This window comes from Equus przewalskii, chromosome 10 (assembly GCF_037783145.1).
Source record: "Equus przewalskii isolate Varuska chromosome 10, EquPr2, whole genome shotgun sequence".
In the NCBI taxonomy this organism is placed as follows: domain Eukaryota; kingdom Metazoa; phylum Chordata; class Mammalia; order Perissodactyla; family Equidae; genus Equus; species Equus przewalskii.
In genome coordinates this window covers 2770547-2787890 of record NC_091840.1, presented here as the reverse complement: position 1 = coordinate 2787890, position 17344 = coordinate 2770547, and the positions used below count along the sequence as shown (strand labels likewise).

Sequence of the window (17344 nt, the reverse complement as noted above, 5' to 3'; positions counted from 1 at the left end):
CACACTGAGTCACCTGGGTCCCATGGCAGAACAATTCAGTTGGCATCTGCAGGGTGGGCTGAGGCTTCACAGTTAAAAGCCCCAGGGGACTGCAGGGGCCGCCTGGGTGGACAACTGCGGCCTGGGGCAGCAGGGGTGTTCTGGAACGCTGGGCAGGGGCCCACTTCTCCCTCCAGCTCTCCTTGCAGCTGGGTGGGGGCTGTCCTCCTCTGTGCAGGGCTCAGCAGCTGCTCATCGCCCTCCTCCAGGACATGGCTCAGCAGAGCACTGTCCCCCGCAAGGTAAGATGGCGGGCTGGCCCGGGCAGCCCCAATCCTGGAGGCAGGGTCCCCTTGGGTGGGCTCCACCTCTCTCCCCTGGCCTTCCTCTTCCCCAACTCACAACATCTGCGAGGAGAGCCTAATGAAGCTCTTGTCCACCCTGGGGGTCCTGGCCCCACCTGGGGTGGGCTGGAAGCAGGACGGGGACTAGCTCGGGGGTCTGTGTTGAGGGTGGAGGCTGCTGATGTGAGGGGGTGACGTGAAGGCTCTCTCCCCCGTGGGCCGTCCAAACCTTCACCTGGGTCTGCACACCGCACCAGCCTGCAAGCTCTTCTAGGTGCAGACACGTCACGTATGCTCTCTCCGTCAGGCTCCCAGTTCAACCCTTTTGCCTGTTCGTCTGCCCCCCATCCTTCTTCCCTCTGAGGCCGGGCACCTTTGTGCTCCCTGCCACAGAACACTCCGTCGTCCCTGAGCAAGGTGCTGGGGCGCCCCCCGGGTCTTGGCAGAGCTAGGCTCAGGGCCCCTACTCTTCTTTCCTGCCATATGTAGCCCGCCCTCACTGTGGACGCCTGGCTGGTAGGGCGCCCTGCTCGGGGGCTCTGTCTGCCTCAGGACCCTCTCCTGCCTCCCTTCGCCTCCCACCCCCTGGCACTGGGCCTCCTGGCTGTTCAGTGGGCACAGCCTGAAGGTCCAGGGGCCAGCCTGGAATTGCTGGTGGGGTAGGTGCCTGCCCCCAGGCCCGTGTGACGATGACTCCTCCTCATTCTTTCTCCTCCCTCTAGCCGTCTTCCGGGGGACCCCAGAAGTTGGTCCGCATCGTCAGTGTGGACAGAACCAAGGCCAGCCCTCTGTGCTCGTCGTTCGACTGGGCCCAGCCAGACCCCAGCAGGGCGGAAGGTGAGGCGGGTGCAGCTGGTGGAGGGGCCGCTGGCTCCACACGGGCGAGGATCCTTGGGAGCTGCTGCTGGTTGGTCCGCTCGGTCAGGGTGATGCCACCACTCCTTTAGGCCAGAATCCGTGTCTTAAGAATCATAACCGAGGCCTACGCGCCTTTCTGGAGAGCAATGGAGCTGCGCATCTTTAATGTCCTTTAAACCGATGGTCCTGCTTCTGTGATCTGCCCCTAAAAGTGGTCCAAAGCCACTGGCACGATTAGATTGACAGCAGTCCTTTCAGAAGAGAAAACACTTGAAACTGTGCAGACGCCCCACGTCATACAAACTAGCTGGCCCCTCAGGCAGCTACTGGTGAGGGTACGAGGTCGTGAGAGACAGGGCAGCACGGCGCAGGCCCCTGAACAGGGAAAACCGCGCAATGAAGGCGAGCAGAAGTGAATTGAGAGTAAGGTAAATTGTTCTGGGTTTATTCTCTTCTTCTTCTTAAAAGGTTTTTTAAGTGCATAATATAAGATGGCTGTTGAGAAGAGAAGCTCGACCTGAAGGATGAGGGAGGGGCATGAGGGACCAGGGCAGGAGGGAGGGACTGGGGGCCGTGTGCCCTGAGAGGCTGGGGCTGAGGGAGAAGAGACGAGCCTTGCAGATGATTGGCAAGGAAGAAAACCGTTTTTCTCCATCCTTCCCGTGGGCCAAACGAGGAAGATGGGGCTAAACGGCATCCTGCGAACTGAGCCTGCAGCGCGGCAGAGCTGTCCCATTGTGGGGCACACAGGCAGCGCCCCCCCGGGGGTTGTGGGACGCGTGGTCCCCGCTGTTGGAGCCGAGCGTGTGCTCGTATACTGTAGGTGCCGGGGTGGCGCGGAGTCTCCTGGGGGACACCTGGGGAACAGCCCAGGACTGCTGACGGGCGGGGGCCGCTGCCGCCTGGAGCCTGATCTGCTCAGGCCCCTCTCCCCGACAGACCCCTCCAGCGTGCGCTTCTGGGCAGAGAGCTGCTTCACCCTGGTGCCCTACAGCCTGGTGCACCCCCATAGGCCTGGCCGGCCGCGGCCCGTGCTCTTCGTGCCCAGGGTGGTCGGGAGGATCCTGAGTGAGAAGCTGTGCCTCCTCCAAGGGTTTAGGAAATGCCTGGCAGGTAGGCTCTCACCTGGGGCCCCACCTGTCTGTTGGTGGGGGCGGGGGCGGCCCTTGGCAGAACGCCTTATCTGATTGCGGGAGAGGGGCGTGAAGGTGTGAGTGTCCTGGGGCTGCTGTGATGAATTACTGCCAAGCGGGCAGCAGGAAACCACAGTTCTGGAGGCCAGTCCGACGCAGGGTGTCTCCGTGGGCTGCACTCACCGCAGAGGCTCTGGGGCAGAATCCGTCCCGCCTCCTCTGGCTGTTGGCTGCTCCGGCAATCCTGGGCGTTCCTGGGCTGTGGTTGCTTCGGTCCTGTCTCTGCCCGCTCGTCACAAGCCCTTCTCCTTCTGTGTGTCTCTGTCTTCACATGACCTTCCGATAGGAAACCAGTCATTGGATTAGGGCCACCCTACTCCACTGTGACCTCATCCTAAACTCCCACATCTACAGGGACCCTATTTCCAAATGAGGTCACATTCTGAGGTTCCAGGTGGACATGAATTTGGGGAGGACACTATTGAACCCAGTGCAGTTACTGCTGGCAAACAGGCTTGTCCTTAACCAGGGTAATGCAACCAAAGGGTTCCATCTACCTGCCAAAAGCCACCAGCAGAGTCACAGAGACACGCAGCCGGCAGGAATCCTGGGCCGCAGTGGACAGAGCCAGCGTGTGTTTGTGCAGCAGCAAAGGTGGTTCCACTGGCTGGAGGGCAGGAGAGAGGCCCGTGTTGGTGCTGCCATTCATCCGCGTCACCAGTGGATGGCTGCTGTGGAGATGTTAGGTTAAGACTCAAGGATGAATAGGGCCTTGTCCTACCCTCCTGGAACTCACAGAGGGGACAGGGGGAGCAAGTCCAGTCCACAAGCCTCCTCTAGTGAGCACCTGCTGTGTGCCAGGCTCCATACAGGAGCTGGAGGTACAGGGTCCAAGAGGCCCTCAGGGGCCCTTTAGAGACAGACACCTGCAGATGTGGCCCCCTGACGGGTGCACACTCCAGCGGTGGCCCAGAGATGGAGCGTCGGAGCCGTGAGCTGCGATCATCTGATGGGCAGGCAGGCTGAGGGAGCAGCATGTGCAAAGGCACAGAGAGCACGGTGGGCCTGGACCACGGCTGGGGTGAGGCTGGTGAGCAGGGACAAGGGGTTTATGTAACAGGTGGGGGAGTCAGTGAAGGTTCTGAAGCAAGAAGACTTGATCAGACCTGATCTCTGAATGCCTGTTTTGAAAGCAGAATGGAAGATGGACTGGAGAAGGGTGTGGCTGGGGGCTGGGAGACGAGCTAAAGATTGGGGACCCTCAGGCCAGGGGTGGTGCAGGCAATACACCCATGGGGAGGAGAGGGCAGACCCAGGAGCTGCCTGCGAGCTGGAAGCCCGCGATGCGGGTGAGGGATGGAGGAAGCCAGGAGGACGGCACCACGGTTCTGACTTGGGACACTCAGTGGTGGGAACCAAGAAAAGCTATTCCAGAAGAAAGGCAAAAGAGGGCGGTGTGTTTTAACAGGCTTCTTGAGGGCGCAGGTTCTCTATCCTGGCACTCTGACGTTTAGGGCTGGACCAGTCTCTGTTGTGGGGGGCTGTCCTGTGCATTGCAGGATGTTGAGCAACATCCCTGGCCTCAACCCACTAGATGCCAGTAGCACACCCCCTCCCCCGAGGTGTGACATCCAAAAATGTCTCCAGACATTGCCACGTGTCCCTTGGGGGCAAAATTGACCTGGTTGAGAACCACTGATTTAAGAAATCTAAGGGGTTTCTAGATGGAAGAAGTTGGATGTGTAAGTTTGGAGCTTGCAGAAGCAATGGGAGATGGGTTTGTTTATATCTGTCTGTCCATCCGTCCGTCCTTCCTTCCTTTCTCCCTCTGTCGCTCTCCCTCCTCCTTCCTTCCATCCCCCACGTCCGCCACTGCTGGAGCATCTACTGTGTCTGATGATTTAGGCTGAATGTGCAGGGCGCAGACCCCTCTGACTGTGAAGAGCAGGGTCCGGGGTGTGAAGAGGACACTCTAGGAAGGGCTTCTCCCAGAGCTGGCGGGGTCCCCGGGGGCAGGGTGTTCAGCATGGGGCTCCCTCAGGACCCCACACAGCCGGTGTGTGACCCCCGTCCACTGTCACCTTCAGAGTACTTGAGCCAGGAGGAGTATGATGCCTCCAGCCAGAGAGGGGACATCATCCAGGAGAAGGAGGCATCCGGTGGCCGCTGCTGGGTGACCCGCCGAGTGGTCGAGTCCCTCATGGAAAAGGTAAGGGGCAGACCTGGGGTTGCTCTGGGATTTGGGAACTCCAGCTCCAGAGGCGGTGGGATAAGGCAGGGAGGACTGCCCATGAGATCTGAGGGACACTTGTCACCAAGCTCCGGGGTCCCCTGGACACCCCAGGTCTGTGCTCAGCCTGTCTCTGGCTTGGGGTTCAGCAGGAGTAACACGGAAACCCCAAACCCCGTTTCTGCCACGTGGGAGCCACGTGACCTTGGGTGAGTCTTTCAACTTCCTTGAGCCTGTTTCCTCAACGTGGGAGACGTTTCATAAATACTTGTTAACTGAATAAATAAATGGAGATCACACTCCATGTTCTAAGGCTCAAACAAATCTATGAAAAGATGCTCGCTGTGAACTGTCAAGCTTCGTACTGATACAAGGCAGCCAGGCTCAGCTGTGAGCTGGAGCAGGATGCCCCCAACCCCAACCCCCATCCCCAGGGAGGTTGGTGGAGCCGTCCGACTCCTAGTGTTTGAGTTCCATGCCAAGTCTCCCTCACTCCCAAAAACCTGTAGTTTCTAGATTTCCCATGTGAAAACTCACATGAACGGAAACTTAGAATTGCACAGGGGCCCGCCCCATGGCCGAGTGGTTGAGTTCGCTCGCTCCACTTTGGCAGCCCAGGGTTTCACCGGTTTGGATCCTGGCTGTGGACATGGTACCACTCATCAGGCCATGCTGAGGTGGCATCCCACATGCCACAACTAGAAGGACCTACAACTAAAAATACACAACTATGTACCAGAGCGCTTTGGGGAGAAAAAGGAAAAATAAAAATCTTAAAAAAAAAAAAAAATTGCACAGCATGCACCCTTGTATACACAGGAGCATTCCCAAATCCTCTTCCCCATCTCCTTTACAAACTACAGTCCTACCTGGCCCCCTTCTCAGCATCGCCCTGGGGCAGGCCAGGGCCCCCTTCACTCACCCCGAGGCCCGAGATCTCGCCTCACTTCTCCCTCCCCCTCCCCCCAGGACACCCACGCCCTCCTGGACGTCCGGCTGGACAGTGTCCATGCCCTACACAGGATGGACATCTTCCCCATCATCCTCCACGTCTCCGTCAACGAGAAGGTGGCAAAGAAACTCAAGTAGGTGTGCACTGGGGGCTGGTGGTGGGGTTTGAACCGGCCCCGGAGCTCCCCACAGAGCCCACAGCATGCGCCTCTGGAGCGCACGATGAGGTTTCCAGGAATGCACCTGTGCTAGCCCCCAGAAGGGTCACAGGGCAGCTCACCCACAACTTCAGGGACAAAGGTCCCGCCGCTCTCCCCTGGGGAGCAGCCCAGAGGACAGCAAGGTGAGAACCTGGAACCTGCCTTAACTCGACTAAGGCCACACCTTTCCCAGGGTACACAGTTAACAGCCATCCCTGCGAGGGGAGGACAGATGCTGAGGGCTATGACACGCTGGGGCCAGACCCACATGTCCTGCTGCCCCTTTTAACTTGAGAACTGAGGTTATAACTAGACCCCCGCCCTGCATGGGTGCAATGTCATCTGGGGCCTGAGTCACATTTTCTTTACAAGGCAATCGGTCCCTGTGAACGGGGGCCCCCTGCATCTAGGGGCACTTGGGCAGCTGCTGCAACATCTGTATGTCCAGCCTGGGCTCCGAGCCGGTGGTCAGCTCCCTGGGGTCTGCACGGGACAGCCGGCTGCTGCCCTCCCTGAGCCCACCCCACCGTTTCTGGACTGTGCAGGAAGGCTCTGCAGCGGCTTGGCACCTCGGAGGAGCAGCTCCTGGAGGCTGGCAGGCAGGAGGAGGGTGAGCTGGACAAAGTGCCCTGCCTGTACAGCAGCCTGGTCCCCGACGGCTGGAGTGACCTGGACGCCTTGCTCGGCTGTGTCCGCTTGGCCATAGCGGACGAGCAGAAGAAAGTCGTGTGGACAGAACAGAACCCCCACTGATGCCCCCCAAGGTCCCTTCCCAGGGCTGTGGGGCCTTCTCATCCCCGTTAGTGCAGTCCTGTCCTTTCAGCCCAGGGCCTCACAGGCAGTGCTTTGGGGGTACCTACCACACAAGCCCAGCTTGCCGGGCATCGGCTCCCCTCTCTCATTGGGGTCTAACCTTGACCCCTCACCATGTGCAGGTCACAGGCATTCACACCAGCTGTTCACTTTCTTTGTAAATCGTCTCTGCCCCTCACCAGGACTTGGCACAATCTGAACTGGAGACCCTGAGAAGGTTTCGGCAGTAGGGGAGTTTCCCGGGCCCTCCCCAGAGCCGGGGCCCCAGATGTCTCTAGCAACCGCCTGTCTGATCCAAATCACCGCACTTGCCTTTGACACTTCAATGTGTCAAAAGCCTGCTTCCAAACCCGCTGGGGTGGCAGACTGGTAGCCCTGGTGTCCCCTAAGGTCACTCCCACCCTACCCAGAGAGAGGTGCAAACCCACTTGTAATGTAACTCTGGCGAACGTCTCTCCTTGTCTGACGGCTGAGAGATGCCTCAGTAAATCCAGTTTATAGAGACTGTGCATTTACCGGTAAACACAGTTCCCAAGTCATGGACACTATTCTCAGTGGCCTGCGCCTGGCGGCCACCGTGCCTGGCTGTGGAGACTGTGGGGGTGTCCTGGAGAAGCCACACACAGACACCACTGCACAAGCACTGGCCGGTCTAACCAGCCCCAGCCTGACCCTTTCTCGGGCCACCTCCAGGGCTGGGCAGACAGTCAGGCATGGCTTGGGCGGGGACCCCAAGGGCCCCCCAAGCCTGGCTTTGCCTCCCACCATCATAGACGGAATGTCATTGGGCAGCAGTGCCCCAAATGTGAGTGCCCCAGGAAGCTGCTCTAGAATTCAGGTTGGTATTGTCATAAACAAGTTCAGAAAATAAGCTTCTGTATATTTTACTAAAATAAAAAGCTTTTACACTGCTCTGGCCGGTGGCTCTCTCCCCAGGATGGAGTTGATGGGGGAGAGAAGGGCAACGGGAGCCCACCCATGTGAGGGAGAAAGCCCCTCTTTCTGGGTTTCCCAGGCAGAGCTTCTGCTCCCATGGTGGACGGAGGCAGGCAGGTCTGGATATTCCACAAGCAACATCTGTGCCACAGACGTTGGTGTTCATCCAAACAGAATTAACCCAAGCCAGAGGATGGGGCGGCTTCACCCTTGGACGTTCAAAAGGAAAGAAGAGCTTTGCCCATACAGACCACAGGATGAAACTCGTCACTCGGAGCCTGCCGCCAATCAGTGGCCTAGTGGAAACCCAGTGTGGGGGTCAGGAACTTGACCCTGGGGCAAAGCAAAGGAAGCCAAACAGGGCCCAGGGTGGTTCAAGAGTTTCCTCCAGACCAGAGGGCAATAACAGCCAGACACTGTGTTCCTGCGTAGAGTGCGGTTTGAACCCACCCTCCCTGCCGTGGCACACAGAAGCCAGGGGAACGGCACAGGAACATCTGTGGGCTCCAAACAATGAAGAGGGTCTCAAGGCGCAGGGCCCAGCTCCTTCGATCTCAGGTCCCCACACCAACCCAGAAAGCAAGACCCCCTTGCCCAGGCCAGCCTAACCTGTCATGGGCTGGGGATCTCACCCAGTCCCAGGGACCCCCTGGAACTCCTGTGCTAGGACATGGTTCACACACAAGGTCAGTGGTGACCCCTACCATGGGGGAGGGAGGGGGCCGGGGCACATGCCCTGCTCTCCCGTCCAACTGGAGGCGGGAGTGACGCCAGCATCAAGGAGAGCCCTCCTTGGATGGGATGCAGAGGGAAGGGCTGTGGTCTCTGTCCCCCAAGGCTGACCCCTCCCCTCCACATCAGCTGAAAAGGCTGGGGCTCAGGAACCAGGTGTGGGAAGGGAGGGGCTGCTGCCCCTAGGAGCTCTCACAGCTCATTGTGGAGAGGTCGGCACTGGGGGGACAGCTTCTCTTCCAGGACACCATCGGGAGCACACACCCAGGGGTCGTGGGTCTCCCACTGCCACTTGGCCAGTTGGGTCTGAAGCAGTTCCAGAACCTGGGCATAGCGTGGGTCTGAGGCCAGGTTCTGGGTCTCATGGGGGTCCCGGCTCTTGTCATAGAGCTCCCAGCGTTCCCGGTAGTAGTAGTGATGGAGGTCCTTGTACCAGCCTGTGGGCTGGCCTGCCATGGTGCGATTCAGGAGGTCCTGAAAGGTCGGTGAGACGTAGAAGTCCTGGTCAATGGGAAAGGGCATCTTAAAGTTGAGGTTGTGCACCAAGCGGAAGCTCTCGTGGTGCACAGAGCGCATGGGGTAGGACATGGTGACCTCGTGGTGGCTCTGGCTGCCAAAGACGGTGGTCCAGAGGGGCTCCGCCTCCAGCGCCGGCAGGAGGGACCGGCCAGTGAGCTGGATGGTCTTCGAGCCAAAGATGGCATAGTGGGGGTAGGGGATAGAGAACCAATCCAAGATGGTGGGCGTGAGATCTGGAAAGGAGGGAGCGTCTTAGTGTGGATGGGGGGGCCCTTGAGGGCACGAGAGCCCCCGCCATGGAAGGGCTGAATCTAAGCCACTCTGGAAAGCTGGTGGGCCGCCTGGTGCATCAAATCACCACCAGGGAGGGGCTGCTACGGACCCAACACCGGTCACTGCTGCGCCATCCTTCTGGGCTGCGATGCCTTTAACGGTACAAGAGGCCCAACCCGGTGACATTCAGGATCCTTCTAAAATCCTCTGGACCAGGAAGAAAGCCCCAAGTAGCGGCTCACCTGTTCCTGTTCTGTGCTTGGGCCACAGCGCTCCCTGACTTGTGGGTGCTGCTGCCCTGACCCCTCAAAGTGGGGTCTCCGGGGGCCACAACATCAGTGTCACCTGGGAACTTGTCAGAAGGGCAGCTTCTCGGGCCCACCCCAGAGCTACTGAATCAGACACTCTGGGGGTGGGGCCTGCAGCTGGGAGATTAACAAGTGCTCCAAGTGATTCTGACGCTCACCAGTGGGCCAGGGGAAAAAGCAATGATCTTGAAGGTGTCAAGATCCAGGCTAGAATCCTAGCTTGGTACTGAGAAGCTGTGTGACTGACTTCATCTCTCTGAGGATCACTTTTGCACTGTAGAAGGGGACGGCCATCCCTTCCTCTCCCAGGGGGTTGGGAACTACATAAGGTAGTGTGTGCACTGCAACGTCTGGACCTGCTGGTTCCACTAAGTCCTCGCTTCCGCCCACCCCCCTTCCTGCACGAGACGCAGAGCCATACCTAGGAGGCTCACGTAGGCCTCGCTGACCTGGCCCCAGCGTTTCGGGTGCTCTGGGGACGACACCAGCAAGGGTTCAGCTGTGCCCGGCCAGTACAGGTTGGTCCTGCCACTGGGGAACGGGACCCCGTTGTCGGACGTGAAGATCACCAGGGTGTCATTCAGGACGCCTGCTCCACGCAGCTCCTGGAGCACGAGTCCAATCCCTATGGGGTGCAGAGGGGGCGGCAGAGCTCAGCCACATGCAGACGTGGAGGCGTGGGAAAGTGCGTGCACTCATGCACTTCTCTGCCCAGCCCCTGGATCCTGCACGGTCATTTCTTAACTCACCTCGACCATCCTTCCCCCCAGCCCAGAGCTCTGCCCCAACACTCTATCCAGGACCAAGTCCTGGAGCGGCCTTCCGTGGCCTCTGCCTGAGCCCTCCCTTCCAGGGACGCTGGCCATCCCATGTCACCCCGGGTAGAGGGTCTTTGCAAATGTAACTGTCGAGGATCCCAAGACGACATCATCCTGAAGCACCCAGGGGGGCCCTAAACTCAACGACTAGCATCCTTATAAGAGGAGAGGCACAGACACAGAAGCAGACCATGTGATGGTGGAAGCAGAGACTGGAGTGATGCAGCCATGAGCCAAGGAATGCTGGGGCCACCAGAGCTGGAAAAGGCGGGAAGGACCCTCCCCTAGATGCTCCAGAGGAAACACAGCCCTGCCGACACTGACTTCAGACTTCTGGCCCAGGATGGGGGCCCAACCCATGGCATACCCCACGCCCCAGCTCCTGAACCCACCTTGGTCCATCCGGCCAATGGTGGTGTACTGAGCGGCCAGATCAGCTCGGGCTGCTGGGGTGTCAGGGACAAAGTAAGGCACCTGGGGGGGCAGGTGGGGGGGAATTCAAGGTTAGAGCAGATAGGTTGGGGGACGGGTGGCTGCCCTTGAACTAAGGTAGGAGACAGAGGTGCCGGCCTCCCTCCTGGGGCCTGAAATCCTCGTCCTTCCTGTGAATGGATTGGCCCGGAACCTCCATGCTCCTGGATACATCATTCCACATCTTTACGTTTCTCTGTCAGCCCTACAGATGCAACGTGGATCCAGTGAGTCAGAGGATCTCTTCTTACACACTAGAGTTCCACATCTCAGGCCAGGGATGCACACCCAGTTTACAAGGGGGAGGAACAAAGGTGGGCGGGCGTCTTGGTAACACAGGAGGGGTCCTCCTACCAGCACATCCTGTGGGTCATAGGTCTGGGGGGTCCAGTCTGGGATCCGCCCCATGCCGCGCTCCCCATTGCCAAACTTCTCACAGAAGGTCCCGTACTGGGGCTGGGAGTGCCCGCAGCGGTGGGGGTCATGAAAGGCGACATAGAGGAAGAAAGGCCTGCACGGGGAGGAAGGGGCTTGAGTGCTGAGGTCAAGGTCAGCCAGTTGACACACCACCTGGGGAGCCCCAATCCTCAGGAAGGAACAGCCCTCTCAGCTTTGCCTACCGCCCTAGAACTGAAATCTCCCCGTGATCCCCACCGCCTCAGTTTCCCCATATACCCTCTTCCTCTGACCAGATTAACTTGAGTATCTGGAACCTTCTCCCCCACCCCCACTCCACCGGCCGGGGACTCCAAGAATCCCAACTAGAGACTCTGGGACGTGCGCCACATGTGAACCACCCAGAGGTCCGGCCGCGTGGGGAGGGCCGGGGCAGGGCCCTGTGCGCACCTGTCATCCTGAGTCTGCAGGAATTTCCGGACCAGAAGCTTGATTCTGGTGATGTTCCGCCCCACCTGCAGGACGGAGCCGTTCTCCTCTGTGTACGCGAAGTCAAACGGGTACACCGCCTCCGGCCCCACGTGCTTCTTCCCTATGATGCCTGGAGGCAGGGAGACAGGCCTGTCCAGACCCCCTTCAGTCCCCCCGCCACACCCGGCTCCCTTCTCCACCCCCCAAGCCCTGCGTCCTGCCGTGGCCTCTGGGAGAGCAGCCTGAGCCCTTGTTCTTACGGACCCATGGCCCAGGGTCTTGGGGACAAGTGCTCAGAGCAGGGGACACAGGGCTGAGGGTGGCTGAGGCTCACCCCTCTGGGGCAGGGAGGGAAGCTACCGTCCTGTCCCCGCGGTGGCACGAAGCCCCTCACCTGTGCGAACACCAGCTTGGCGGAGCAGCAACGGCAGGCTCTGCACTCCGTCGAAGGAGTTGAAGTGGTGGACACCCTGGTGCAGGCCGTACATTCCGTTCTGATGCTGCAGGCAGAGAGGCTGTGAGGCAGGCACCGCCCGGCCGCCGGGACCTGCCCTGCCTGCCCCTGCTCTCCCCTCTGCGCATCGACTGGCCCTTTTTGGGCCCGATTTAGACCTCAGGTGGCCAGCACTCAGGGAGGTTTTCTCCGTGTCTCCCTCTGCGCCCGACAGGCCCACAAGTGCCTCCCATGGGACATCGGCAGGAAATACAGTGGACTGGGAGGACGCACACCAAAATTAGGGGGAACTTATTTTCTTCTTTCCACTTCTCTGTACTTTTCAACTTTTCTATTATGAGCACACATTGTAGACCGAAAACGACAGCAGCCCTCTTCTAATTAACTAGCTTTCTTACAGCATAAAAGAAATCGTGGCACATGTTACAAACCCACACTAGAAAGGAGTAAGGAGAGAAGGAGAAGCCCCCTCCGTATTCCTGCAGCCCACCACCCAGAAGGGAGCGCAGTCCACGGCTGCCTGACGGACCTGTCAGGGAGCGTCTGCGTGCGGGCCACAGGCTCCCTCTCCACGGAGGCCTTCTACTCAGCCTCGGCCTCTCGGATGGGGACGCACAGAGCACCTGCTCACCAGGAGAGAGTGTCATGAAGTGACTTCCCAATCTTAAGTGCCCAAGTACACCCAGGTTCACAGCAGCACTATTCACAACAGCAAAAGCAGAAGCAACCCAAGCGTCCGTCGACAGAGGAACGGATAAATGTAACACGCTACAGCCACACAATGGAGCAGCAGTCAGCCTTAAAAAGGAAGGACGTTCTGACACTTGCTACAACGTGGATGAACCTTGGGGACATTATGCTCAGTGAAGTCAACCAGTCACAAAAGGACAAACACTGTGTGATTCCAGTGACGTGAGGTACCCAAAGCAGCCAAATCCACAGGGACAGAAAGTAGGATGGTGGTTGTCAGGGGCTGGGGGAGGGGATGGGAAGTCAGTGTGGAATGGGGGCAGAGATTCAGTTTGGGAAGATGAAAGAGTTCTGGAGACGGATGGTGATCATGGTTGCACAACATTGTGAATGTGCCTAATGCCACTGAACGGTACACTTAAAAATGGTAAAAATGGTAAATTTTACATTACATACATCTTACAATAAAAACAGAGTAAGTGCCTTAAGTGACAGCTCTTATTGTCGCACGAGCTCCTGGGACAATATCATAATAGGAGTTAACACTGGGCAAGTGTGTGCCAGGCACCTTGCTACATGCTTTATGCATAAAGGATTAACTCGGCCAATCCCATAATAATCCCGTGGGTGAGGCATGATTATGACCCCATTTTACAGGTGAGAACACCCAGGTGCAAAGAGGCCAGTGATTTCCTCGCGGTCACACAGTGGTGCAGCAGGGTTCATGGGTGGGTAGCCAGATCCCCCAGCCGCACTCAGACCACTTGGCTGGGGCCAGGGAGGGAAGGCGGACACATCCCCAGGGGAGACCAGGGAGGGGCTCCCTGCAGCAGAGGCCTTGGGGGCTCTCCCTTTCCCATGCCCTCCTCCTGCGCCCCTGCCGCCCTCACCTGGGGCAGGCCGGTGAGGAGGCTGGCGCGGCTGGGAGAGCAGCTGCTGACTGAGGTGAAGGCATTGCGGAAGACCAGGCTGCGGCGGGCCAAGGCGTCCAGGTGAGGGGTACTGATGGCACTGTTGTTGTAGGCGCCACTCTCAAAGCCTCCATCATCCGCTGGGGAAGGCGGGAGACACAGAGGGCATGGTAGGCGGGGCTCAGGAGGAGCAGCTGTGGCAGTGAGGAAGACCTGGGTCTTGCCCGGTGGCTTGGGCCAGGGGGCGTGGTACCCAGGCAGGCCTGATACTGAGCGGGAAGACAACCAGGCACGTATGAAGCCCGGGCGAGCACGTTAGCAGGCCTGTGTGGTACCCAGCAGGCACGACACCAGTTGGGCACATTAGCAGGCAGGCAGGGTTGGACAGCCCTGGGCTCTGCAGACACCACATGAGGATGTCGATCCACGTGCAGATTCCACCTGAGTCCCTGGGAGGGGGTAGTTGACAGAAACCCCTTAGTGGAGAGCTGTTTATGTTATGATTAGCTGAAGGGCCTGGCCTAAGACCACAAAGTTAATCAGAATGAGCAAACCTGGCAGAGGGCCAGACCTCAAAAGAGGAAAGAATCAGGTTGCCTTGTGACAGCCCGGCCCTGGTCACCCAAGCCGGAAGTCTGCAGAAATCTTTTGAAGAGCAGGGAGCTGGAGGAACTTGGGGTTTCTGGGAGGGGATGGGGTTTGGGGAGAGGGCGGGTGGGGGCTGCACCCGTCAGCCAGGAGAGCTGAGCCACAGCGCTCTGGGATCTGGAAAACTGCGGAGGAGGAGCTGAGAGCCCCAGGGGACCCCAGCCGCATCTCTGGGGACTTGGGCACCAGCCCTTCTTCTGGCGTCCCTGTCTGGGATTTGTGGACCCCCGGATTCTGGAAAGCCGCCCAGCTTCCGAGCTGGGGGCCCGCAGGGTTATCCCTGGCTGCTCTGGGCACGGGTGGGGACGCAGGGTCAGAGCCGGGCACAGGAGTCAGGTGCTGAATCTGGGGTCTGAATCCCAGCCGACTCCGCCGTGCGGGAGGGCGCCCCTACTTCCCTTTCCGAGGAGCCGACCACGAAGAGCCTGGGGACAGCAGAGAGGGGAAGGGATGGCAATGGAAGCTGCAGGGCACGCTGGGGTCAGCATCGACCGTGGGTAGGGACGGGCGAGTGGCCGCTTCTAGGGGCGACAACAGGCAGCCGTGGAGGGCGGCGCTCGGGGTGGCGGCGGGTCGACAAGGGCGCACTCACCGAGGATCAGCAGCACGTTCCGGGGGCGCACCCGGTGCGCGCGGCAGAACCCCAAGACCAGCAGCAGCGTCCAGCAGGCCGGCCCCGGGAAGCGCATGGCGACAGCTCCCCACCGGACCCCGCCCCGCGGTCACACGCCCGCCAGACCCCGCCCCTGCCCGCCTCGGCCCGAGGTCACGTGCACACAGGCTCCGCCCCTCGCTCCCCCTCCCGCTGCGGTTCCTGCAGATCGGGCTGCGGCGACACTGGAGACCCCGATCTCCGGCGACCGGTGAGTCCGCGGCGGGTGGCGGGTGGTGGCGGGGTGCGGGACCCGGGGCGGGGTGGGCGAGCTGCCGGGACCGGCCGGGGTCGTCGGCAGCGGCCGACGCGGGATCCGAGGGTGCGGGCTCCTCCTGTGGGGATCCCGGCTCTCCACCCACCGCGTCCCGACTCAGGTTCCCGCCGCCCTCGGCCTTGCTGGGGCCGGCAGGCAGCGGACTGTCAGCCGACGTGGGGTCCCCAGCCTAGACCCCAGGCTGGGTTCGGGGGTGGGAGCCGGGTTTTGCCCGGAGTAGCCCCGCCGGGGCCGGGGGTGGGGGGTGGTCTGAGGCTGGCTCTGCGCGCAGTGGGGCACCAGGACCCTAGAGGGTGTTGCGCATCTATTAATTAATGGAGGAGTCTCTGACGTTCTCCCAGAACCAACTAGAATCCCCGAGGCCCCTCTAGGGATGCGAATGCCACAGGTGGGGTTGGCGTAATGCGCAGACTCAGGATGGAAGACCCCCCCCCCCCCCCCCCGCCTGCGCCGCAGTCCGCAGTAGTGGGTGGAACTCGCCATGGTGCGCACTTGGAAAGCGTCGGGGCCCTCAGGGCCTCCAGTCCCCCCAACTCACCCCACCAGCCAGACTAGGGGGCCCGCATGGACCCTGTGTCTCTCTGTGCTGCTCCCGAAAACTTCCGTGGGGAGGGGAAAAAAAAAAGCAAACAATCTCCTGGGAGGAGAAACCCTGGTCTAATTAGTGTTTAGGCTTCTCATTGAGAAATCCTTTATCGTATTCTTCCCGGCAAGTGATGGAGGGAGAGAGGGCACCTGGGGTCTGGGCGGGTGGGATTCAGGGAGAGCAGAGAGCAGGGGAGGGGCCACTCCACCTTTGGTTGAGGCCTGCTCCTCACAGGTTGTTGGCTTCCTCTCTCAGACCAGCAAGGGGGGTGGGGGTTAACCCATCTGGCTCAGACCCCCTAGAAGGGAACTGCATTGTGCCGCTCCTGATGCCCCTGGGCCCCCTGCCCATTGCTGGGTTCTCTGAGCCTGGGATCCTGACTGCGTGTCTGTGTTGCCCCCACGCCCACCCCAGGCATGCCCTCCTCTGTGAAGGCGCTGGGTCAGGCCAGGCCCTCGGGTGCAGGGATGGCCCCACAGGCCTGCTGCTGCTCCCCTGCGGCCGTGCAGAGGAGGCTGCCCATCCTGGCCTGGCTGCCGGACTACTCCATGCAGTGGCTGAAGATGGACTTCATCGCCGGGCTCTCGGTCGGGCTCACGGTCATTCCCCAGGCGCTGGCCTACGCTGAAGTGGCTGGACTCCCGCCTCAGGTGAGATGTCTATCCCCAGCCACATCGCCTCCCCACGGCCTGACCCCATTCTGGGCCTCAGCGCCCACAGAGAAGCAGAGTAAAAATGCATAGTATCCTTTCCAGACAAGCCGGGCACCCAGAGCTCCTGCCCCAGGGGGCCCAGGAAGCCTTGGGTTATGGTCTAGAGCATGTGACTACCTTTGGGCAGACACACGCCCCTGAAACTGCTCTTGTGGCACTTGTCACACACAGGCACCAGGCTAGTTCTGAATTGCCTAATGGGGCTAGTGGGATGACTCATTGTAGCCCTAAGAACGCTTTCTCAGACTCGCAGACTCACAGAGAAGCACACAGGCCTTTGTGCTCCCACAGATAGTCCCCAAGGCCCCGCTTGGGTGCAGATAGAAAGGAGGTCCCTTAATCAGCAGGTCCACACCCGTGGATGATAGAGAGTGAGTGGTTTACCCTGCCTGGATGCGCTGGTGTGCCCAAAGTACATAATGGACACACAGATACGTGTGCTCAGGCGTCTACCCCAGGGACACCGTGGGTGTGCCGGGTGGCTCCTAGGTGCTCATCGCTCTCTCTGCCAACAGTACGGCCTCTACTCTGCCTTCATGGGGTGCTTCGTGTATTTCTTCCTGGGCACCTCCAAGGATGTGACTCTGGGCCCCACAGCCATCATGTCCCTCCTGGTCTCCTTCTACACCTTCCATGAGCCCGCCTATGCCGTGCTGCTGGCCTTCCTATCGGGCTGCATCCAGTTGGCCATGGGGTTCTTGCGCTTGGGTAAGGCTCTCAGGCTTTCCTGCCATTGGGGGCGGGGGGAGCGCGTGCTGTGGTTCTGCTCTTCCTGGGGTACCCGGGTACCTGCCTCCTGGAGATGCCCACGCCCTGAGCATTTTTTCCTATGCATTTCAAGGGCTATCCCTGTGTGTGTGTGTGTTGGGGGGGTGCCCTCAGCCTGTACCCTGTTCTGTTTAGAGGCCAGGACACTTGGAGAAGTGTCGAGGGCCTCAGACCCTAGCCTCCATTTCTTGCTGTCCAAACCAGTCCACACAG

General features: G+C 59.9%; 3 protein-coding genes across 13 annotated transcripts in view; 2 read left to right on the top strand and 1 right to left on the bottom strand.

Annotated features, from left to right (window-relative positions):
* The window catches only part of CARD14 (caspase recruitment domain family member 14), a 36548-nt gene extending 29129 nt beyond the window's left edge, over window positions 1–7419 (top strand). For 4 of the 5 annotated variants that reach the window (XM_070561368.1, XM_070561367.1, XM_070561370.1 and 1 more), the window contains 6 exons: window positions 218–281; window positions 1046–1160; window positions 2121–2294; window positions 4402–4523; window positions 5514–5629; window positions 6241–7419. In XM_070561368.1, the coding sequence (XP_070417469.1) occupies window positions 218–281; window positions 1046–1160; window positions 2121–2294; window positions 4402–4523; window positions 5514–5629; window positions 6241–6448 (799 nt within the window). In that variant the 3' untranslated portion in view covers window positions 6449–7419. Of the gene's footprint in view, window positions 1–217; window positions 282–1045; window positions 1610–2120; window positions 2295–4401; window positions 4524–5513; window positions 5630–6240 lie in introns of all 5 variants that reach the window. The other variant, XR_011523257.1, reaches the window with a different exon arrangement.
* Window positions 7377–14877, bottom strand: SGSH (N-sulfoglucosamine sulfohydrolase). Of its 7 annotated transcripts, none has more exons than XM_070561376.1 (9): window positions 14728–14868; window positions 13467–13627; window positions 12416–12509; window positions 11827–11932; window positions 11412–11562; window positions 10920–11076; window positions 10487–10568; window positions 9698–9901; window positions 7377–8928 (listed from the first exon to the last, which is right to left on the bottom strand). In XM_070561376.1, exons 4-9 carry the CDS (start codon window positions 11918–11920, stop codon window positions 8369–8371), a joined length of 1248 nt encoding a protein of 415 aa, XP_070417477.1. In that variant the 5' UTR covers window positions 11921–11932; window positions 12416–12509; window positions 13467–13627; window positions 14728–14868; the 3' UTR covers window positions 7377–8368. The 7 variants fall into 7 exon arrangements, with proteins under 7 accessions (XP_070417477.1, XP_070417479.1, XP_070417478.1 ...); XM_070561378.1 differs by having other exon boundaries at window positions 13467–14560; window positions 14728–14850; XM_070561377.1 differs by having other exon boundaries at window positions 13467–13681; window positions 14728–14845.
* The window catches only part of SLC26A11 (solute carrier family 26 member 11), a 23945-nt gene continuing 21444 nt past the window's right edge, over window positions 14844–17344 (top strand). The window contains exons 1-3 of the mRNA XM_070561371.1: window positions 14844–14998; window positions 16065–16300; window positions 16879–17071. Of these exons, the coding sequence (XP_070417472.1) occupies window positions 16067–16300; window positions 16879–17071 (427 nt within the window). The 5' untranslated portion in view covers window positions 14844–14998; window positions 16065–16066. The remainder of the gene's footprint in view (window positions 14999–16064; window positions 16301–16878; window positions 17072–17344) is intronic.